The sequence below is a fragment of the Antrostomus carolinensis genome, unplaced genomic scaffold (genome assembly GCF_000700745.2).
Source record: "Antrostomus carolinensis isolate BGI_N321 unplaced genomic scaffold, ASM70074v2 scaffold1890, whole genome shotgun sequence".
NCBI classification, from domain to species: Eukaryota; Metazoa; Chordata; class Aves; order Caprimulgiformes; family Caprimulgidae; genus Antrostomus; species Antrostomus carolinensis.
The window spans coordinates 26776-50732 of record NW_010290326.1 but is presented as its reverse complement, the minus strand read 5'-3'; the positions used below and the strand labels follow the sequence as shown (position 1 = coordinate 50732).

At 38.7% G+C, this 23957-nt stretch overlaps 1 protein-coding gene across 1 annotated transcript in view; it reads left to right on the top strand.

Annotated features, from left to right (window-relative positions):
* The window catches only part of MAGI2 (membrane associated guanylate kinase, WW and PDZ domain containing 2), a gene marked incomplete at both ends in the record, with an annotated part of 68569 nt that overhangs the window by 32008 nt on the left and 12604 nt on the right, over positions 1 to 23957 (top strand). The window contains 4 exons of the mRNA XM_029086134.1: positions 10088 to 10273; positions 13004 to 13178; positions 15400 to 15640; positions 17434 to 17577. Of these exons, the coding sequence (XP_028941967.1) occupies positions 10088 to 10273; positions 13004 to 13178; positions 15400 to 15640; positions 17434 to 17577 (746 nt within the window). The remainder of the gene's footprint in view (positions 1 to 10087; positions 10274 to 13003; positions 13179 to 15399; positions 15641 to 17433; positions 17578 to 23957) is intronic.

The following is a 23957-nucleotide window of genomic DNA, read 5'->3' as shown; positions in this document are numbered from 1 at the left end:
AACCTGAGTTGAACACCTCCAATAGTAAAGGAAAATGACAGTCTGCTGTGGAAGTGACAAGTGAATTTATTCAAATAATGACTGCATTGATTTTCAGAGATCCCAAAGAGCACCCAAATCCTAACTTTAGAACAGCAATGAACCAAAAAATGACATTTGCTGTAGACGGTGACAGAACAGAGAAGAAAATGTCTTTTCTGTGTGAATTCTGTTCTGAAAATGTAGTAGAAAAAATAATCTGAAAATGACATAATCTGTCATCAGTAATAAAAACAGCCTAAAAATCATTGGCTATTTGTAGTTTAAGGAAGGTTTGTTTTCTTTACTTGATATTTATTTGGGTGAAGTAATTTGGACTATTTTAACAGGAGTGTAGCCACTAGATTGAGGGGAAATTATTATCCCCTTTTATTCAGCACTCATTAGGACCCATCTAAAATACAGCATCCAAGTTTTGGACCCTTCAGTTCAAGAAAGACAATAAAAAGTTCAGCAGCCGCCACTGAGACCTCTTGAGGTCCCTTCCAGCTTGAATTAACCTGAAATCCTTTGATTAAAATGCACCATCAGGGGTAGAAAGCATACGAAGAGTAGGAAAGTATTAACTGGATGGAGGAAGTGTAGTGTCCACAGATTATATCAATATAGAAATATGGATTGCATGGCACCATGTCAAGTACCTTGGTGGTCATTCACTTCTCGTAGTTCAGAAAAGGGAGTATCTTGTAGTGCCAGACACTACTTGGAGTAGTACAGCCTAAGAAGTCATCTCACTGGGAGTATCCTCAGAGTAAAGTGAAAAAGAGTTCCTTTGATTCAATGTTTATTTTGATAACTCTATTCCCCTCTCTACTTTCTTGTAAAAGTGAAAGGCTTAGGGATTTGAAAGTGTATCATCATCACTTTTACTGAAGAAGGCAATTAATTATACTCTGAGAGTGTTTTCCTTGTTCTTGAAATCACACTTATAAACTATGTTGTACAATGCAACAAATTACAACAGCTCTTGCTCAGTACAGGAACGTGACCCTTGTGTCTCTAGGTGCTTGTGCTTCAAGCACTGTTAAAATTGAAGTTGTCATTCAAAGAGTTGCTACTGCCCTCAGAGCTGCAGGTTCATGGGTTTGCTGCTTTGCAGCTGGCCCAAAGCTCAAGAGGTTACACAAAAGCTCACCCTCTGGGTGTTTGCCAAGGGAGTTAAAACCAGCTCTGGCTGTGACACTGTAGGACCACCCCATGAAGTCAGAGTAGCAATGCTCCAGCTGAGTCTCATACCCCTTTCCCACCCTCCCTGATGGGCTGTATGCTGCGCTGCTCCCATGTAGCCTATTAAGAGTGCTTCACACTCCCTCTGACTTGGAAAAGAGCCACAAAATGCTCGGGGGCTCCAAGAGTTGAGAATGTCATGCTTCTTCCAAGAGGCTTAAGGTCTTGGTCAACTTTTCTCTCAACATGCTTTGCAAGGGGTTCGTTGTTACTGTTTGTTTACAGACCTGCCTTTGCCTTGCAGAAATTTTCAAAATAGTAAGTGCATTTTTTTTACCCTTGGTACAGGCACAGAGTGAGGGCAGACGACAGCCATAATTAGAGAACAGAGTAATTTTTTCGCATTTTGTAATAGGCAGCACTATAGTAGCTGTCATGATAATAAATTACTATTGGGTAGTTAGGAGCCAGCCGTTACATCTGGATATAACTTTGACTTACTGCTACTTGCTTAAACATCCAATTCTTGTGGCACATTTCTTTTTGTGTGTTCTATAATGGTAGAAATTTTGTCTCCCCTTTGTCAAAGCATTGCTTGGGATGTTCTCTAATCCAGCACAGGGGATTATCTTGCACCAAACTACAGTTCTGATGTGGGGCAGATCAGGAGTGGAAACGGAGTGACAAGGATTGAATGAAGAGATTTCACTGGGCAAAACGGGAGCATAGGCAAGGTCATCCATGCTTCAAAATTATATCAATAAAAGAAGATGAAGTGGATAAATGAAGAGCTGTGTTGGAGTGGTACATCCAGGGGCAAGTCATTTTGGCTAATGCAGAGCACAGAGGATCTTTGAGTGCTAAGGGATTAAAAAAAGAAAATTCACCTGGCCAGGCTTCTGACCTGTTCCTAATGAAAGGATTAACTTCCACTGCCCTTAAGCATATTATCGTGCTTTCCCCTAGACCCATCCCAACATTAAAGGGTGCGTTGGCTCCCATCCCCTCTCCAGACAGACCACCTAAATTTGACCTTACTCTATACTTTCTTTTGCTATGCAGGTTACACATAGTTTATCAAAATTTTGTCATCTACAGTGGTATTTCTTTGAAGGACTCAGTGTCATGTTCCCAGCTGAATACTTGGAAGCTAACTCTAGTTTTTCACTTTTAGTTTGGGGTGGATCTGGAATGATTTAACCTCACAGCTCTGTGGAGATCTTCCCAGGTAACTGCCTTTTCCTCCCAGACTGTGAACACCTTTTAGATGCCCTGGTTCAGTGGCTAAACTGAGCAAACTACAATCTATTTCTCAAGTCCTGTCCTGAGGAATACCTTCATGCTTCCACCAATAAAAATACTTTCAGTGCATGTGGTTCTGCAAGGAAGGGCTCCTCCTGTGACTGTCTCCTCCAAGTCCCCACCAGCAACATGTGAGGATATGGGGGTGCAGCTGTGCCTGGGGTGGCATCGCCTCACACGTCAGTTCTGAGTGTCACATTACAGCTAAATACTGAAACTGAATTGATTAATCTACCCATTGCATTACATTTAGGATAATATTCAATAGTGTGAGTCCTCTATGGTAAAAATCCATTCTTGTGGAGCTTTTTAGGGTATCAAGTTCACTTTCTGCATCTTATGGAAAAGCACTTGCAGCTAGCTAGAAATGACCAAAAGGAGATTTCTAGATAAATTTGTCCCAGTGCTTTATGGAGTACACTTATCCCTGTCTACTTCATATCTTCCTGCTTATTTTACTTCATGTGTTTGGGATGCAGCTTCCTCTAGGAGAAGAATTTATGGTTCCCTGTAAATCTCTGAACACCCTAATTTCTGTAGAAAGAAACTATGTGTTGTAAGCAGATCTCATTAACTGACAACTTCCAGTGAAATTGAAAAATCGGCAATATTTCCATGAATTTTACTGTAGCAAGTACTGTCAATTAGCACAGTTATAAAGTGTAAACAAACTGAAAATACAGGCATAATCAATAAACATTTTTTTAAAATTAAAGGCAGAGGACTGTGCATGCTTGTTATGATCTTCCTCCTGTTTAGCAAAAGGGAAGTTGTAGATTTAATTTGCCCCTACACTGCATATGCCCGTGATTCTGTGTGACTGTTGGATTTTCAAAACACGGTAAAACAGAGTCTAATGAAAGAAGTTTGTCTCATTTCTCAAAACATGCAGTCTTAACTAAATACCATAAATCCAAGATAAGCCTCTGCTGACTGCGGGAAGCAGCGTTCTGAACTAAGTCACATTCAGCCCCAGAGTTTTTTTGAAATCCTTGCAGTTTAGAGATAAAAACCAGCTTACTGATCAATGATAACTGTGTGATCTGAGACAGTTATTTGTGCTGCAATTTCACACATACTTCTTCCTGGGTGAGATGGGGCCTGAGGACACAATTTTCTGTGACCAATCTGCAAATTCTAAAGAAAACAGAGCTTTGGAAATTAGGATGTTTGTCTGCCCTAGCTTGGAGATCTGTGGAACAGGGCAGTGAAAACCCACCTGCAGCACAAGTCCCCTGTGGAAGATACTTGTGACTTGTGGGCAAAGAATCCAGTTTCTCATTTCTACTTGGCTTTGATATTCAGGTTTGGGCTGTTCTTCTGCCTCTTCAGCTACAAAAACATGCTTTCTGAGCTTGTTTAACTGACAGTATAATTTGTAGCTGAAAGAAATTGTTTCATGATTTAGTTTTTCAAATCAATATATGCAACTAATAATAGTGAAATAACCTTAAGAAGTGAAAAAGATTTTTAATATCACTGAAAATACATTGCTGCAGTTAGCAGGCATGAAATACTCAATTGGCTATTGGGCATTTTTTGGAGAATAAAGCATGGAGGATCTTAACCACATCACTCCCTGCTCTAGATTACTTCCGTCCTCCAGCATGTTCTTGAATAGGTCATTTGGACCTAGTGATGCTGCTCTGGTGTTTTGAAAGAACAAAATCTTTGAGTTTTCTTAGCACAAACCTGGAAAGGGAATCGAAGTTTTTCTATATGATTCCACAGGGTCCATTTTGCTTTCATGAGAAGTCTGAATTAAAGTACCTAAGTTCCATTAATTTTTCCTTAGATCTTCAGATTTCTAAGGTATGTGCATTCCTTCCCACCTAGTTTCTTATGCCTGTACTATGCAAGTAATTATGCTCGATACCAGCACACAATGGAACGTTTGAATTCATAAGTTTATTAACCTTATAAGCAAAAGGGATTATTGTTATCTGCAACTATGCAGCATGCCAAAGATTTCTATTTTCCAAATGAGTGTCACATAAAAGAGCCCATCAATTTCAGGAAAATATTTTATCTTGATTCTAATATTAGCCCTGATAGAAAGTCTACCATACTCAAGCTTCCCAAATTTTAGATTATTCAGTAGCAATGAAATTACAGATGTTTACATTTAATATATTCCCCCAGTTAAAATCTGATATGCTGGAGCCTGCTGGTTGAATGAAAACTCTTTCACCTTTTGAGAATTGAGGATATAATAAATATTCATGTGATCAGCTGTATAACATTGAAAAGGACAGCTGGCTCAGGAAGGTTCATTTGCTTGGTTTACTATCTATATTTGTTAACATTAGAAAAGATTGCAAGAATTTGTCTGCCAGAGGGTGTAATAGATAAAGTAGAGGTTTGATTTTTTTCCCCTTAGCTGATAATTTTTGACATTTAGCTACTATAGAGGGGGAAAAACAGGAAAGTTGCTCTCTACAAAACAGTCTCAACAGTCATGACTAAAAGTACTGAAGAGATGTAAAAAAATTTATTTATGTAAACCAGAAAAGCATTATTTGTTAGTAGCATCTTAGAATCAGCTATTTCCAGCACATGGGTCTCCCAAATACAGAGAAATTATTTTTATTTCCAAAAAGCAAGAGGCTTATAGAAATAGACAGTGTTAGAAGCAATATCTGTATTCAGCAACTGCTCTGGCTTTGTGTACAGCTGACCCAAGCACATGGACCCTCAGGTAAAGCCACAGAATTTACTCTTTCTTTTCTGTGACAAGAAGGTGTGGGAAGGATGCTAATTTTGATCATGGAGAGTAAAAGTGGGTAATTTTATAAAATAAAAATGGTAATGTAGAGAAAAACACGAATGTGTAGTTATCACTAAGTTATTGAAAGCAGACATTACCCACTTTCTAAATGCAAAAAAAATATTTTAAATAATTTTCTTTCTTAGTTTTTTAATTTAACTTCTCTTTTGATAATGAGTTTAGAGCTGATCATGGCACAATTAACTACCTTCTGGGAAGGCATCAGCTGCCAGGTGCAAGCACTGGGTCAGTTTGCGTTCCTGACACAAATGCTGTCAATATCTGAGGGAGATTTAGGTGGAGAAGTTGATGGCTTCGAGTATCTTAGAAGCTTTGATGCTCTCAGAATTCAAATCTCTCTGAAGTCACATTTTTTTCATAAAACACACTGCAGAAAAATTAGATCCCATTGTAAGATCTGTTTTTAGGAAATGCTTCTGTGGCCTTACTGCTCTCTGCTAGGTTTTTTTGGATCTCGGATTATGACTTCTGCCTTGGATGGATTTTTTTTCTTAAGGTAAATATCCATATATATCCCTCTTAAGTATCACATGTTGAATGACTTGATAGTATTAGAGAAAAAAAAAATCTATAAAATCTACATATCTATTTTGAAGGACTGTATATTTCATATGCATATAAATCTGAATCTCACTACTTTCCCATATTTTCAACAGTTAAAAAGATATTTATAAAGCACTGTTTACCATTAAATTTTCCCCTTACAGCTCATCCATTGTGTAGTCTGAGAGAACTAAGAAATTAATTGTCTTGCAAAGGGACAGCTTGTTTTCTGTGCTCACTCTTAGTGTGAATAATGGGATTCTTGGAAAAAAAAACAACCAAACAAACAAAAAAACCCCCACAAATTCATGTGTTTCTGTAGAGTCTGCTAATATAAAATGCTGCTCAGGTAATTCTGTGTTTTGAAATAAGTGGATCAAATGCTCTGCAGAGTCTAATCTAGTCACGTGCTGCCATTGTACAAAATGTACATATGTTTGGAGAACAGCTTGTGGCAAATTCTTAAAAGAGGTGTGAATAGATGAGTAAAAATTTTTAAGTGCAAGTGGAATCATTTGCCACCAGTCAAGTGATCTGGGACTTCCTTTAAAAGGGTACGTTAATACCCTTAATAATGCTCTGCTTAGATAAAAATCACAGAATCGCAGAATGTTGGGGACTGGAAGGGACCTTGAAAGATCATCCAGTCCAATCCCCCTGCTGGAGCAGGAACCTAAATGAGATCACACAGAAAGGCGTCCAGGCGGGTTTTGAATGTCTCCAGAGAAGGAGACTGAAGGTGCAATTTAAGAAAAGGTATGTGTGAACATTAAATGCCAAACATGGGAGGCTTCTTCTTGAGAAGAGACCTATGATGCTGGGAGAGCTGCGGAGCTCCGTGCTGTCCTGGTCCCTGACCAGTGGCAGAGAGGCCAGCATTACAGCAGACAGAGACCTTCCACAGGCATCTCCTCAGCTTCCACAACCACAGCTTTCTGATTTAATCAGCAGTGGATCCACTTGTGTGAATTTTTCTAATTCCTTTTTAAATGCATTCATCCTTCTGGCTAGCCAGAAGGTTGCCTCACCTTCTCCAAGCTACAGACAGTCAGCTCATGCACTACTCATTTGAGAAGAGGCTGTTTTCTGCTTCTCACTGCCATGCTGTCTTTCTCTGAATCTTTGCTAGCTCAGTGCTGTAATTTTTGAGATCATAGAATGGATTGGGTTGGAAGGGACCTTAAAGATCATCTAGTTCCAGCCCCCCTGCCATCAGCAGGGACACCTTCCACTAGACCAGGTTGCTCAAAGCCTCATCCAGCCTGGCCTTGAACACTTCCAGGGAGGGGGCATCCACAGCTTCTCTGGGCAACCTGTTCCAGTGTCTGACCACCCTTACAGGAAATAATTTCTTCCTAATATCTAATCTAAACCTACCCTCTTCCAACTTAAAACCATTACCCCTTGTTCTATCGCTACTGGCCTTTGTAAAAAGTCCCTCCCCAGCTTCCTTGTAGGCCTCTTCAGGTACTGGGAGGCAGCTATAAGATCTCCCCGGAGCCTTCTCTTTTCCAGGCTGAACAGCCCCAACTCTCTCAGCCTGTCCTCATGAGAGAGGTGCTCCAGCCCTCGGATCATCCTTGTAACCCTCCTGTGGACTCATTCTAACTGGTCCAGGTCTTTCTTGTGTTGAGGTCTCCAGAACTGGACACAGTACTCCAGGTGGGGCCTTACAAGAGTGGAGTAGCGGGAGAGAATCACCTCCCTCGACCTGCTGGACACGCTTCTCTTGATGCAGCCCAGGATACGGTTATTGGCCTTCTGGGCTGTAAGCACACACTGTCTGCTCGTGTTCAGCTTCTTGACCACCACCACTCCCAAGTCCTTCTCTTCGGAGCTTGTCTCAAGCCATTCATCGCCCAGCCTGTATTTGTGCTTGGGGTTGCCCCAACCCAGGTACAGGACGTTGCATTTGGCCTTGTTGAACTTCATGAGGTTTGCATAGACCCACCTTTCAAGCCTGTCAAGGTCCCTCTGGATGGCATCCCATCCCTCCATCATGTCAAACGCACCACTCAGCTTGGCATCATTGGCAACCTTGCTGAGGGTGCACGCAAGATGCAGGATAGTGAAACTATCAGCAATACTGACTTGAGGTGCACAGTAGGAACCAGCAATAGTTTGTTTCATTTGCTATTCTTTTTCTAACTCTTAAAGTTCTGCTTACTGTTTTACTGAGTTTATGTTTTTAGAGAAGTAGGGACACTTATTTAAAAATCTCCTGAGCGTAATAATTAATTTAGGACTCATCTCTGCTTAAGCTTAGACGGGGTTATTTTTTCCCCATGTGCATCAACTTGCATTTCTTTTCATGAGATCTTGTCTGCCACTTCACTCAGCCCACTCAGTACTGACAGCTTAACTGCTCTTCCGTGCCTGTTTTAGATGGGACCATTCTGAACAATGAAAAATTTTCATTATGGAAATTCACAGTTCATTTCTACCTGTGTTCCTCAGCTTTTACCTAATTAATCCACTGTGAGAGTAGCTTCTTCTTATTCCTTCACAGTAAGTATTTCACCACCAATGGCTCTTAAAAATTAGAAGTTTTCTAACGTATTCTAACACATTCATATTTTCATTAATAACCTGCACATCAGATAACCTGCATCCCTTAGGAGCACTCATGCTTGTAAATAAATCCTTAAATAAATCCTCCCCTCCCAAGGCAGCAGCAGGGACCATGGTGGACAGGATATTGTGGCTTAGGAGGAGACTCAGGCAGAACTCCACCTGGAAGAGCAATCAGAGACCAGAAACTCCTCAGGATATTACTGGGAGAGAAGGAGCCAGGAGATAAACTTCTCCTCATATCATTTAGAAATATATGGAAACCAGCTTCTGCTAAATGGCTGCAAGTTTCATTAGGAATTCACTGGATTTGCCCATAAAACCTTGGTATAGCATACCAGTGGTCTTCTTCACAGACTCTGATAGAGATTCAGGTTCCTTCTGCAAAAGCTTTTCACACCCCACTCTGCAGCAAGATCGTATGACAACACATTGCACCAATACAACCTCAGAAGAGGAGCTTTAAATCCTCAAAAACCAAAGTGCAGTAGTAAAGGTACCTTGACAGTCACGAGCTTTGTTCTGAAGGTCACCCACTGTTGATCCTTTCATAGCACGGCAGGACAAAGGGAGTGCAGTGATACCAAAACCTTTAGAGTAGATACCTTTATCAGGAAGGTAAAGGCCATTGTGCTTAAGAGGAAGATAAAAGGAATATGAAGTTCTTCCTCTTTCACTCTTCCTTCCCTTTTTTAGCTTCGAGCTAAGTTCGCCAAGGCGGAACTGTGGGATTGCTGAGGGGTACTCAGACACCATTAGGATATTAATAGAATATATAGTCAAATTAAATTGTGATAAGCTTATTCTGAGGCTTTGAAGAGCGTAGATAGAGAAGAGTCAGCTATAGTGTATGCATTTAGTTAAAAAACCGAGGAGAATAGGGAAGAAACACTGAGAGAAAGATCAAGATTAGTATTTAGAAAATTCAGTGGCAAATGATGGAAAAAACAGAATGGATGGAGTACACAGAAATGTGGAGAACCTCAGGGAAGAGCAAAAGCAGAAGCACAGGTGATCTGTCATGTTTTGAGAATGGAGGAGAGGGGAGTCTATTTGATGTAGTAAATGTGTCTATGCACTCATAATTAACTGTAAATTCATGCTGGCGTGAATCTAGTTGGAAAGCTGCACATCTCAATAGGTCTTCAGTATTATTTCTATTTATCAATTAACATATTTGAATGGAGGAGGAGAACAATTTAGTGAACCCTGAGCATTTTCAGTAATAACATCTGTTGTATATAAAATAAATAGTGTTTGTAGTGCCTCTGTTGCAATAAAGAAGCTCTGTAAACTAAGAGGTGGGCGACAATTTATGATTACTACCTATTGTGCAAATTTATCTGCTTCACTGTTTTAATGCCTTATTGTTCTCCTGATCTGTTTATCATCTTGTTACATGCCAGGTTTGCAAACTAGCTGAACCATAAACTGATTTTGGGCTTCGTATGTAGATGCCATGTATGTATGCTTATCTGGATTCTGAATTTTTTTGAGAAATCCATCCTGTGTAAATGCAAATGACATTGTATAAGAATTTATATTCTTATATGTTTATGCATAAGCTGGTTTTTAGTTCACAGAGAACTTTCTACCAAATGAACTCATTTTCTTTTGCTTGTGAACATCACCACTTGTTGCAGCATATGTTAACTGTGACTATTGTTCCTTGTCTAGCTGTACCCCATAAAATAGGGCGGATAATTGATGGAAGTCCTGCAGATCGCTGTGCAAAACTTAAAGTTGGAGACCGGATCTTAGCTGTGAACGGCCAGTCAATTATTAACATGCCTCATGCAGATATTGTGAAGCTAATTAAAGATGCAGGTCTCAGCGTAACTCTTCGCATCATTCCGCAGGAGGGTAAGTCAATGGCCCTTAAAAACAGGAAGAATATTTTAAGTAGCCTCCAATTAGCTTGAGTTATGTCACCTCTTGAAAGAACATCTTTTGTTTCACTTTCTCAGCTGTAATGTACAGTACAGCAAAATTAGAGCCTTAGAACTAGCTAGAATTTCTGAATTTTTTGAAAAGGTTTCTAGTTAGGAAAAGGATATTTAAAGTAAACTTGGAGAAATCCGAGAGCAAGCTGAGTACTGGTGAGTTTTAATGTCTTTTGGAACCAAAGAATTGTCTTCTATATGGAAAAGCAGCCTACAAGAGAGACAGGGTTTGAGTTTGATCCCTTATAGCCTGCTATAAACCAAACTAAAGTTTGGCTTACAAGAGACGACAATGGCTGTCACTAGGCATCTTCAGCTACCAGCTACCTGTGACAAGGTGATGTGAAGGAAGAGTTCAGATTTGGTAGTTTCCTCCAAATGTATATTACTATAAATGCACAAGGCAGGAAAGAAATGAACCCTAAATTATATCATTTGTAAGGCAAGGATAAGAAGACAGACTCATTATTCTGGTCATTAGTCCACAGCTAATCAGTGAAGATCTTTTGATGTTGGTTTCATGGGTTTTGAGGTTGATTTCACGCTTTTTTTAGTTTGGCAATGTGCTGTACTGGTGTATGAATTGTACTGTATTAATGAGACTGTGGCTTTATATCTAAGCAACAAATACCATCAGAGCTAGGAATGTCACACAGCAAGTAATGTAATTACTTAATGATCCATGCTCCTGTTACATGACCTCCACCTGCTGCTGCTGCATCCAGCAACAGGACAAGGAAATCGTCTGACACTGGCCATGGACTGCAACTGGGACAACTTATCTATGTTGTTAAATAAATTCAGTGAAGGAAAAACACAAACATCCACAAGTTCAGAATTCACACCAAAAAGCTGCAAATCAGTGGGGTATAATCACTGGAGGTCAGTTTTGCAAGCATGTACAAACAAGTGTGATGATACATGCATCCCTTGTACACAGGTTAATTCATATTAGCAAATTGCTAGTAGTTCAGTGTTAGAGATGGATACCTTAAATTAGAAAGAAAGCGGAGGTGTGTCTGAAATGCATTGCTACATGATGTTCTAGAGTGCTAGTGGTGAGAAATGATTTGTGCCTAGGGCATGGCTTGCCTGTGTGACTGTGTGACACTGGATACCTCATTTGCCTTCTGACATTAGCTTCCTAGCTTATAAAATTAGGAAAAAATCTAATACCTCTGTAATGCACTTTCAGGTGAAAAATACCATATAAATGCAAAGCAGTTTTAGAAGCAGCTTATGATTTGACTAGTTCATCCATAGTTATGAGACTAATGTAGAAATGAGGGGCAATATTCCCAATCTTCAACTCTGAAACTTAGCAACACAAAAGAGACTCACAGATGCAAAATGGGCAATTAAAGCCTTAAGCATAGTAATTACACAGACAAGTATTGCTTATGCCTGCATGAGGAGTGTTTTAAGTGCAAATATACCAGCTTTTTTGACAATTAAGCCTAAATTGAAAAGATTTTTAATAAAGTAGCCAAAATTCTTAAAATAATTATGAGCATAAAGTAAGTAGAGAACCATTAGAAGAAATGTGCGCTCATATGGGACAAACTGACATGTTAAAAAATAAAAAATAAAATCAATCAAAATTCAAATTAGATTCAAGTATAAATCTTGGCAAGATCTGGATGGTACATAGCTGTTGCTCTTAAGAATGTTCAGCCACACACACATCCATTCTGGATGCTTTGCACCACGCTACACTGCCTCACTCATTCTTTTGCAAGCAGGAATAAAAAAATACAATGTGTACCTTTGCTGTTGATAATGCATGAGCAATTACTTCTGAAGTGCTCTGTCCGCTTGTGGGTGGGGTCTCTCTCATTTATGCTTCTTAATAGGTAAATGGTGAGCAACATAACTGTGCCAGCGTATTGGGAGAAATATATTCAGAATGAGCTCAGTGCCAAATGTGTGTTCCCCAAGTGCAGCGGGAAGCCTGAAGGAAGATTGGCATTCCTTATTTGTAACACCGCTGCGAGCCACATTTCCTACCCCAGCCTCTCTGTCTTTTTTAATTTTACATTGTTTTGGAAAAAAGGATTCTGGTTTTCTGCAGTGTTCCTGTGTGAAACCCTGGTCATTTGGCACAATACAGTGAAATAAAACATTGGTTTAGCTGGTTAGTCAGAATTTACTGAGATTGGTTTTAATGTTCACAGTCCCCAAAGATTTAAAAAGACAGGAAACTCCTGTTGACCTCAAAGACAGCAGGAGCTAGCACAAGCATACCGGTGTTTTAGCTTTTGTGATGATAGTCTGTCATCTCATAACACTAGTGAAAGAAATAAAATAATTCATTCTCTCAGAGTGAAAAGTTTTCAAATAAACAGCATTTCTAGGCTTTAAAAGAAAACGTGAATCACAGAAGCCATTTACCTTGTTCAACTGGGTTTTAAATAGAGGAGGTGTCAACTGGAGTTACAGAAATGACCAAGATTTCAGATCCCATGGACTATCAAGAGGAGCCTATTAGGTTCAGATGTCTTAAAATCTAATTATAACCCAAGAGAGTAAAAGTGACAAAGCATAAATTTTCAGATGTAGCGTGTGACCAAAAATTATTATTGTCTGCCTTTGCCCTTTGTTAAATGCCGTGCTGTGACAGGTCTTTAATCTCCAGCTTCCCATTATGCAGAGCTGAACAGCCCAGCCTCGGCCCCCAGCTCAGAGAAGCAGAGCCCCATGGCCCAGCAGCACAGCCCAATGGCCCAGCAAAGTCCCCTGGCACAGCAGAGCCCCGTCGCCCAGCACAGCCCCGTCACCCAGCCACCACCTCCACAGCCCCTCCAGCTGCAGGGACACGAAAACAGGTAAGAACGGCTCCTCCAGCCTCTACCTTCTCTGAGGACCATGAAACACCCATGTGCTGGGTCTTCAGGCTGTTTCTAGCAGCTGGGAGCCATCACCTGTGGGGCTCTGACGAGCCATGGTCCCATGATTGCACTTGCAGAGCATGGATTGTGCATGCCAGCATGATCTGTTCAGGTCTGAAGCATGTTGTTATGAACAAGGGTCTAACCAAACTTCTGCAAAGGTCCAACAGAATCATATGTTTGCCATGAACTAAACACTGAAGTAAGCCTTGCTAATAATGTCGTTGCTAACTTACTTTCTTATATCATTACAACTTACAAAATATGGGCATATCAGTATCTGACCGAGGTGGCCCTTTTTTTTCATTACCTTAGGTGTCTTTTTTTTTTTTTTTTTTCTCTATTAGAGTTCAGGAGTTGGGAAGATATTTTGATAACAGGTCTTGTCTATGGTGTATCATTTTCCAGTCAATTTCTCATGTGTAATTTATGCATATGCATTGACAAATTTATCTGTGATGGAAATTAAATGGTAGGAGGATAGAAATTTTGTGACCAGCTGTATTAAAAGCTGTGTATATAGAAAGCACGCTCGGGCTGTGGGATGTTACAACTTTTAGTGATCTCAAATCAACACAATTTTGTCTTTGGATTAATTTTTGACATGTTAAATGAGGCTGATTACACTGACTGTCTTTATGCTAATCTTCAGTAACCTGAAGATCAATCATCAGTCAAGACCCTCTTCCCCAAATAGTAGATGCTGGTTACAGAATTGTAACTTTTTGCTTCTGGATGTACTTGGGTTCAGTTGTGATTTAGGCACTCTGCTCTCTAATTCTCCTTCCTTAACAGATGTAGCACTTTCACTTGCTCCAAATGATTTTCTCTCCATTAGTCACACTTGGCAAATTTCTTTGCCTTATATTTCATTGAATACTTTTTCCAAAAGTGATCACCTCCTAGAAGACATATGTTTCTAACAAAATCCAATGCAAAGCTTTCACAAAAGTCTTTCTGTGCAGTTGTAAGTCATTATTAAATGACGGTTGAATTGGGAATTTTCAGAGGGAACCAGTAAACTATATTAATTAAAGTAAATAAAATAAGTTCTGTAGTAGTCTGTAGTTATGTCTTATTTTTCAAATAAGTAAATGGTCATGTCACCATTTACTTATTTGTCAAAAATTACAGTGCCTCCAACTGTAAATAAAAGCATCATCTTCTGGGATACAGCTGTGGTTGTATATTGGGAACCTGCCTAAGAATGACTCTAATTCCAGAAAAAAGATCCATTATTGCTAGTTCATATAGTGTAATTTTTCACTAGATTTTAAAAGTCAGATTACAGCTTGTTTATATAGCCACATACATTGTTTCTGTATCAAAACCAAAATATAATAAGATATTTAAAACTCTTGGGAATGCTAACTAGTATTTTTACTTCCAATGCTAATAAGACTCAGCATCACAGTAAGCCTGTTCATTCTTCATCTTCTTTTTACAAGGTCATGATACTGAGTGAAGAAAGTAAGAGGATTGTATGTGTACCTGCAGGTCTTATTATAGATGCCATGTACATATTTTAAAAGAACATTTGGCAGTAGACTATTTTCATCTTCTCAGAAAAGTCAAAGGGAAATAGTTCTAATATTTTTCTGTCTGGTTAGACATTTAGCTAATTAAAGCTAGTGTGTAGGAAGATTTGCCATAAAGTTACTCTAACTGTACTAACAAAGTAATGGAGTCTTGAAACATACCTTGACACATTTTGAAAAGTTCAGATTATTTAGATTATCTTTTCAGAGATAAATTAACATCAGTAAAACAATGCTCTCATTCATTCAAAATGTAGATTATTTTGTAGTAAGTACTGTAGGTTTTTTCACATGCAGTTTCATCTTCCAGGTAGACAAGTGGGAATCGGGATGCTTTTCCTGCTCCTGCCCCTCTGAGCCTAATGCCGATCTCACTGATATGAGTGGAAAATTGCACAGCATGACCTGAGGGAAAATTGCTTACGACCATGTTTCAAAAGCACTCCCTGGTTTTGGATGCCTCGACTATTTAGTCTCCAAAGTTTTGCTTCTCTGTGAAAATTTGTTTTACGCAATTTTGCAGTCCGGCAGTTTGCTTTCACTCCTCATATTGCATGTAATGCGCATTTTTAATGTTTTGCCACTTTCTGAAACTAAGTAATTTTTCCTTTCTGTCACAGTTATAGGTCAGAAGTAAAAGCCAGACAAGATGTGAAACCTGATATCCGGCAACCTCCATTTACAGACTACAGGCAGTCCTCAACAGACTACCGACAGCCTCCGCTGGACTACAGGCATCCGCCGGTGATGGATTACCAGCAGCCACCACCTCTCGACTACAGGCAGCCGCCCTTGATGGATTACAGGCAGCATTCGCCCGACACCAGACAGTACCCTCTGTCAGAGTACAGGCAGCCCCAGGTACAAACTGAAATACTCACAGCACTCCTGAACAGAACCTAATGCTTTAGGTCTGTAGGGAGAGATCATGTGTATAACTGAAATACTCACAGCACTCCTGAACAGAAAGCATTAGGTCTGTAGGGAGAGATCATGTGTACTGGTAAAAAAGATGACATTATAGAAGAAAAAGGTACCTTTAATGTTTTTACTCTGAGTTGCTATTTCTCTGTAGGGGAAATTACTTCAAAACGATTAATACTAATGAAGAACTATGTGATCTGTCAAATAACAATACATTTATAATTATGTGACTATAACATTAAATAAATGCTATTTTTAAGGCACTAGAGAGTTAAAATAACATTCTAAAATAAGCTGCCTTTGCATCAACAAAGGAATTTCTTTATTCTTAGGAACATAATACAGTCATCAAACAGTGGATGTACTGAGGTCGGGCTACATTTCTACAGTATTGTTGAAAATGAAGATTTTATCTAATCTGAATAAATAAATAAATAAATAAATGTGAATCCAGACTGATAAAATTACATTTCTGTTGGTAATATTTGGATGAGGAGAAAGTAGCTTGTGCAACTACTTTCTTTGACATCAGGCATGACCTTACAAATTCAAAGAAATAAACCTTAGATGAAGAGTTATGTTACCTTGGACAAGACTCTGCTGATGACAAATATTTACTGACAGCTGTGAAGGTTTGAAGATTTAGCCCAAAGTTCAGACTTTCAAAAAAATCCTCCTTTCTCCTTACAAAAAGGCAGAAAAAAACAGAGGTCAGAAAAATATTAAATCAGAGAATGTAAACTGCTAGACACTATATACTGGAACCATATATAGATGATTTCTATGTCCATATTTTCAAAGCCAGACACATAAACTGTATCAGTGAAAATATCCAAATTCTTGAATGGGATCCAGAGAACCCTCTGTAAAATTTTATGCATTTCAGTATCTAAATAACAAATCCCCACCCCCACGTGCACACCCTTAAGATGCTTCTTAGCATCTAGAGTGATACTTAGACTACCTGTTTCCCACCATCTCCAGTTTAATTCTCTAACCACTAGTCTGCACAATCCAAGCTTGCTCTCATATTCCTCCTGCTCCCATGGATCTCGCACTCCTGGCTGCCAATGGATTAGAAGTAACAGAGCAAGTTGCCACCCAGACCCCTCTATGGTGATGGTAGTTAGGGTCCACCAAGGCAAAACTGTAAAGACAAATCTCCATCTCTACAGGACATGGAAAGGGTGAAACTAAAAGCTCCTACTTCCCATCTCCTCCTCAAGTAGGTTTAAACTGAAGTGATGTTGTGACTCCATGCAGCCCAGCCTGCTGATCATGTTGACTTCGGTGAATTTAGGAGGGGTGTCTCCTACTAATGTTTAGTCGTGATGATGCTTATGCAGGAACAGCCTGCTACCTCATTTGCCAAATCAGCACTTCTGCATAGACACAAATAAACACTTACACTCGGATGCCATGAAAGTATTGAGAGTGAATATGGAAACCATCTGGAGAGATTATGATACCAGGCAACTGCTGGAAGATGCCTTTTCAGCGTGATTTAGGCCTAGGCATTGTGGTGGTTTCACTTGGTTTTCACTTTACATTTTGCTAAAGTCTGTCTTCAGAAATGGCCAAAGTCTGTCAGTGCAGAAGTACACTTTGAAGGTCTCTTTGTTTATATCAATTGGATAGATACACTTTTGAAGAGATTTTAAAGTTTTATTGAATTAGTACCATGGCATTCGTATGGTTAATTGTCTTTCATTTTGTATTTGTCTATACAGGACTTTGATTATTTCACTGTTGATTTGGAGAAAGGAGCCAAAGGGTTTGGGTTTAGTATTCGAGGAGGAAGGGAGTACAAAATGGATTTGTATGTCTTGAGGTTAGCAGAAGACGGACCAGCAATAAGAAATGGAAGGATGAGGGTAAGTAAAATGCATCATAACAGTTTTTTTCAAAATTTACAGATGCTTTTGGTGATGGGGTCAAATAGAAAGCAGTTTTTTCACCTCTGATCAGGTTTCAAAGAAACAATGCCCAATACTTCTTATAATATATACGTTCTGTAGGAGTTTAAGAAATTAGTTGAAACATATAGTAGGTCTGTGTAGTTTCTTTGTGGAACAAGCTTATTACTTCTTGTTGATAATAGATTTTGCTGTGTTACACATTTTTCTCCTTATTCTTTCACTCATATCTAAGTAACTTAAAAATCTCTGACAAAAAGTTTTGTTTATTTGATAATATCAGCATAATTAACAGTTATGTGTCTAGTCACAAAAGAAAAGTCATAGCTATATGACATTTATTGGGTATCTATGAAACCTAAGACTTCATCTGTCTTACTTTACTAATTTAAGTTGCCTTCATAGTGTTTGTTAAGTTTGTTTAATTTATATTACTCTACCTTGTTTGTAGAGATCAGTTTTCACTATTTATCTGCATAAGTCTTAGTGCATTTGAGTCTTATATTGGTAGAAATCATAATAACACTACATCCAAATACTAAAACTAAAAAGCATTCACTTCAGAAATTCCATGATAGGAATTCTGTGTAGGAAAAATAACCTAATCAAAAATAGAAGGCTTTAGTCTGTCCAGTTGTGCTAAAGAGGAGGTATAAACTTATCAAGGGTTGTTGATACCTTGCAGAACAGTGAGTACACAAAAAGGAGAAGGAGAGAACATAGGTGAAAGAGACTACCAAGAGTAAACATGAAAAAATTGTTTATGTATCTAATTAGTGCAAGCTTGTTGAATCAATATTTAGTTATAAAGATGGGCAATGGAAGTTGTGTTCTGTACAGCAAGTAAAAGCAAATTTTGCAAATGTCCTGGTTGTGAAACAGATTCTGTTTCACAATCCTAACAATATCATCAAGTTTTACTTCATACTGAAAGAGCGTTGTCGTCTGTATAATATACAACCAGAGATTTTTCTCTATATAACTCAGGAGTTTTAGTGTGCTTCAAAACACTCTTAACTTACCCACTTAATTGTAGAATTCAGTTAGTCCTCAGTCATGCCAGGGAAGCAAGCGGGCAGGCAACTGGTAACCAAGAAATACTCCCACAATATTTGTTGTCTGAAATATATGTGAATTCATGCTGCAGCTAGAAGAACTTTAAGAATATCTTCTTGGTGAGTGTTTTCATTCTTTCCTTTACTGTAGCGCTATCATACTCAGTTGGTCTTAATGAAAAGTCAAGCAAGATGTACATTAGTATCCATAATGTGATTAAAGATGGGGAAAATGTTGTGCTTTTAATAAGCTCTGGAATCACATATTTGGAAACAAATGACTAAGAATACAGAACAACAGAAGAACAGTGCCTATGGAGAGGGTTCATTTCAAATAATAACCTGTATTAGGCAGAAAACTAACGCATTAAAATCCGTGCATCATCTGAACAAACTAGGCCCACAGAATAAAGTTAGACTATCCACTCTGTGAATATCCTAAATATAAAGTGTGTAACACAAATACACAGCTTTTTTCAGTTTCATTAGGAAAAGTCCTGCATCTTATAATGAAAAATATTAATATATTTTCTAAAATAACTTTAAAGCTTTTCTGTTGATGTGGCCACAATACACAGCCAAGTGTTATTCTGGCCAGACAGTTGTAACTGGTTTTTTTCTCCCCTTTAAAAGCGTTGTTCTTTGGAATCAGTTTTACCCTCCAGCTTTGTCACTGCGTCTTATGTGTTGTATCCTCCTGTTTTACAGCCATTTTAACCTGACAGTCACAAATGGGTTTGGAACTTGCAAGACATTTATCTCCAGTGACCTGTAACTGATGGACAGCAGAAGCTCAAGAAACAGCTTCTTCAAAACAAAAATAGAAAAATAAAACAAAAAATAATAATTGTTGAAAGGAATAGAGTATATAGGAAGACGAGTAAAAGAAGCAGAGTTCTGTACCCATATCTGCTTTCCTAAGTTTACATCCGCTGTTAATATTGCAGGTTCATTCCCGTTTCTTGGCTGGGACCGCTAGCCTGCTTGCTGCAGATCTGTATCTCGCTGTTCTACAGATGCATCTTTATAGCAAAATATGCAAAAATCTGTTCAGTGCTTCTCACTTTACATACCATCATCTTTAAAGATCAGATCCTCTGATCCTAGGCTTTCAGCACTGGGGATAGTAAACCATGCTTATGGGGTAGGATCTTATCAGGAGCATTTTACAGCTAATAGTTCCTCTCATGATCTACTTATCTCCATTATTTCTTTGCTTCTTATTTCCTCCTCCTGGAATAGTCTTCTTTGATTTAACTGAAGCCTTACAGAAAAACATGAAGCAGATGATAACACAAGGTGCAGCTCATGAAAGAAATAATGCACATAACTACACAATTATTCTCACTCACCAAGCCAAGAAAAGAAAAATTAAACCAGCTAAGCTTTTGAAAAAATAGATCATATAATGAAACATGTTACTTGTAGAGCATTTAAATGTAATAAGTAAATGTATTCCACAAATAACATTTTGTTGTCAGTCTAGTCATAGCTAGCAAAAGCCCTGATAAAGACACATTCATATTGATATAAATCTCCCTACTTTACAGGAATAAATAAAAAACCTCAGTACTTTAAAGTGATAGAGCTACATCTATACTAGTGCATTTATAAATGTGTATATTTGAAGCAATGCAATCTCTAACTGAAGACAGCTCCAGATAGGCAAGTCAAAAGGTCTGCAGGTTGTACTCTGTTAGTGGGCACTGCAAAACTGTAGTGGTAGGATGAACCCAACATTTATATTCCACTTGGACACATGTTAAAAAATCTGCAAGTCTATCAGCACACATTCAAAAGATTCTGAGGTCTAAATTCATGTAAAATTGTTATGCATTACAGATTAAGAGTATAAATTTAAAGAAGTAAAAGCTAAGATTATAGGAAATAAGATGTAAATAAAGAACCGGTATGTAACTGTCTCTTGTGAAAGAAAGTAGATTAGATCTATTACTCAGGAAGGTAAGTATGAAAGGAATACAATACACCAATAATAGGAGCAAAGAGAAGTTGAACAAAAAGGCAATGATGAAACAACATGAAGAATGTTACAACAAAATCAGGGCATCCTTATGACACTTTCAGTTTGATCTTCAGGCTCTTATGAACTCCAGTGGATGTTGGTATTAGATGAGAGAACAAACTCATAGAGCAAGCACTGGAACTGACCGTCTTCCACCGGCCCTGCCAGAGCTGTCTGCATTTTAAAAGATTGACTGAAGAGGAGGAAAGATTTAATGAAGTTTGTTATCACATCACCATTTCCAGTCAGAAGTCCTGGTCTTCCTTCCCACTGGGAATGGCATGCTAAGCACTTTGTGCTTTTATTGGAAACAAATCCACTGAGGAACACTCCATTTTAGGATTACAAGATCTAAAATAGTCTTTAATTGCCCTTCATGACTGATGGAGCTTTCTACTTTGATTTTCTGCAGAATTGTTCTGGGAACCAGAAAGGTGAAAGACTAGTGAGTTGATGTTGTACAGAGTTCATCAGTCTCACCAGCATATTGCTTTTCTGCTCAAGGATCCTTTTCTGTCAGCCTATATAGACACTGCATTATGTCTTAAGTTAGACAAGTTTTAAAACTTTCACAGACTTATGACACTGTTCTTAGTTGTGACACTGTTACATGCACCGAGACTTTTATTCAGGCTTATAGACTCTGCTTCTGCAGAAAGCCCAAGCATACATCCTAGTTTAACTTCAATTCATGTCACTAGACATGAGGAGGAAATGTCCATCAACAGACCCAGAAGTCTACAGGAAGACATGTTTCTTCATATGCATCCTCAGCCTGCATGGTTGGTAAACTATTCTCAACCAGTGTTGGAGAACCACAGCCATCATTGTGCAACTAAATATAAAACCATACGTCAGGTCATGAACTGCAATTCACTTTGGCAGGATTTTACTGCAACTCATGGATAAGACTCCTCGAAGAAGACCTCTCTAGAGGGGAACCTCATCGCTACACTGGAAATAAGTACAGATCTGTCTTAATTCTGACAGCTAAGCAGAGAGCAAGCTGCAATGGTGAGTTATGAAAAGCCCACTACAGCAAAGTTTTACAGAACTTGAAACATGTGACTCAAAATACTTCCAGTAAACAAAGTGAATTTTCACAGAGCAACATACCTTACAAATTAGCAGTAATGAAGGAAAGTTTCTAAGGAAAAGACTACAAAAGAAAACATGCATATCTGAAACTTTAAATGGCAGATAGACTCACTGACAGCTCTGAGTTCTAAAAATTTATCTTCACCCTTCCCCTGTTCTTCAGGATGCGGGAGTACCAGAAATATAAGACTCTGTTCACACCATGGCAAAAAAAGACTGAATAGGACCATGTCTGTGCTCTGTCAGACATGGACATATTAAAAGAACCACAAGAAAAGTTTGGAGAATTATTAGTGCCTTTGATATATTATCCCAAACTGACAGAAGTCTGAGCACATCAGGACTCCATTTCTCAAGCAATCCTAACAACAGGGAAAGAATTTGAAACTAGTTGGTGATGGCAATATTGAATAATAAAGCTGCAAGTCCTAGTCTCAGAGTAGGGCAATAACATGGCACACACACTATCAGTGACAGTGTTGAGTCAAATCAGTCACCAGAGATGAAGGACATAACACAGCCAATGTGGAGCACAGTGCCCCCAGCCTTTGAAGAATCAGACTCTACTGTCAACAGTTTTACAGGTCTATTTAGATAAGATTCACGATAACTCATATTTTATTCTTGTCTCATGTTGAGGACAATGATGGGCAGAGCTCTGCCTGCAGATCTCTATCCCTTCCTGTCTTAGTGATGGGAAACTACTGACTGCTCTCAGGAGAATTGTTAAGGATGGTCATAGTGTTTGCTAGACGTGTGAGATATGATCAACAGATCTCTTATTGCCTTGAATGATATCTCCTGCAGCCAGCATGTTTATTGAAAGCAGCATCAAACAAAGAGCCTGTGGCTGAAGGCTGCAAAGATACAGAGTATCTTGCGCAAATGGGTTTAGTGAATGTGAAATTCATGAAGAATGGGGGCGGCATGGGTTTTTTTTATACATAATGTGCATCTGTGTCATTTTGTCACTTTGTGAGTTACATCTTTTTTTTTTTCACATCTTCCATGAAAGTCATACTTGTCATCTCTGACATTTCTAGTTGTATTATCTTGTCCACTCATTTTTCTCAGTCCATGTACACCTATCTCTAGCTTCCTCATATCTCCTAATACTACATTATTTTTCTCATTCTTTTGTAGATTTTTCTTATATATTTTCAGGATAGACATCTGAAATACAGGCATTGCAGAATTTTACATCTTTCATGCTTTGCAATTTTCCTTTGACTCTTCAATCCTTTTTCCTGATTGTTTTCCTGCAGTCTGTGCCCTTTTCTTCGTTTCAGTTGTACTCAGTTGGAGATAAAAATAGGCACAAGGGACAGGAATCTCCTGCAGTGTCAATTATGAGTTTCTGTGCTCTTGTTGCATAGGAATCTGTGTGGCCTTGCTTAGTCTGTTCTAGCTTGCCACATGAGCAGCGCAGTGAGACTCAACAACAGTAGCCAGCCTATGCTGTGGACAGGTTCATGGCATTCTGCAGAGTAGCTCAATTTGTGTATTTCATCCTTTTCCATGATAACAGAGTTCACATCAACCTCACTTGTGCTTATTCAGGAAAATTCATCCACCTACACCAAGAATTATTCCTAGCAAAAAGGGAGAATTCAGTATTCAAGAGCCGAGGGTAAAACAAGGCAGGCAGAGAAGAGGGAGTCTGTCTCTTCCTTAGAAGATAACAGAACTAAAGTTTCAAATCATGGGAAGCATAAGCATTGCATTTGAAACTGCTGTCAAAATCCATGTATGAGCATTCGACAGCATTCAAAACTGACATTTCCCTCTTTGCAAGTGTCCTAAATAAAAGGTCAGGCAACTTCTGGTTTTTCCCTTCTGACAACATGATTTTGCAATAAGAGGGACAGAGTGCCTATGAAACTCATAACCTGATGTTAAAGTCCTCTTGAGCCATAAGAGACATAATTTTAAGTCCCCTTTGAAAAGCCTAGAGGCTTCTGAACAGCAGTGTCATGCGATAGTTAGCTATTGCTAACTATGCCTCTCAGAATAAATTAAGACTAACTCTTCATGCTTCTCAAAGGAATAGGCAGTATGTAGGCAGCTATTTATCTGGCTCTTTAAATGCTGTATAACAGTGGAGTTTAACAAGGGAATATAAACCTATTTTGCCAGAGCAGGTCACTCCCAAAGGTCTCAAG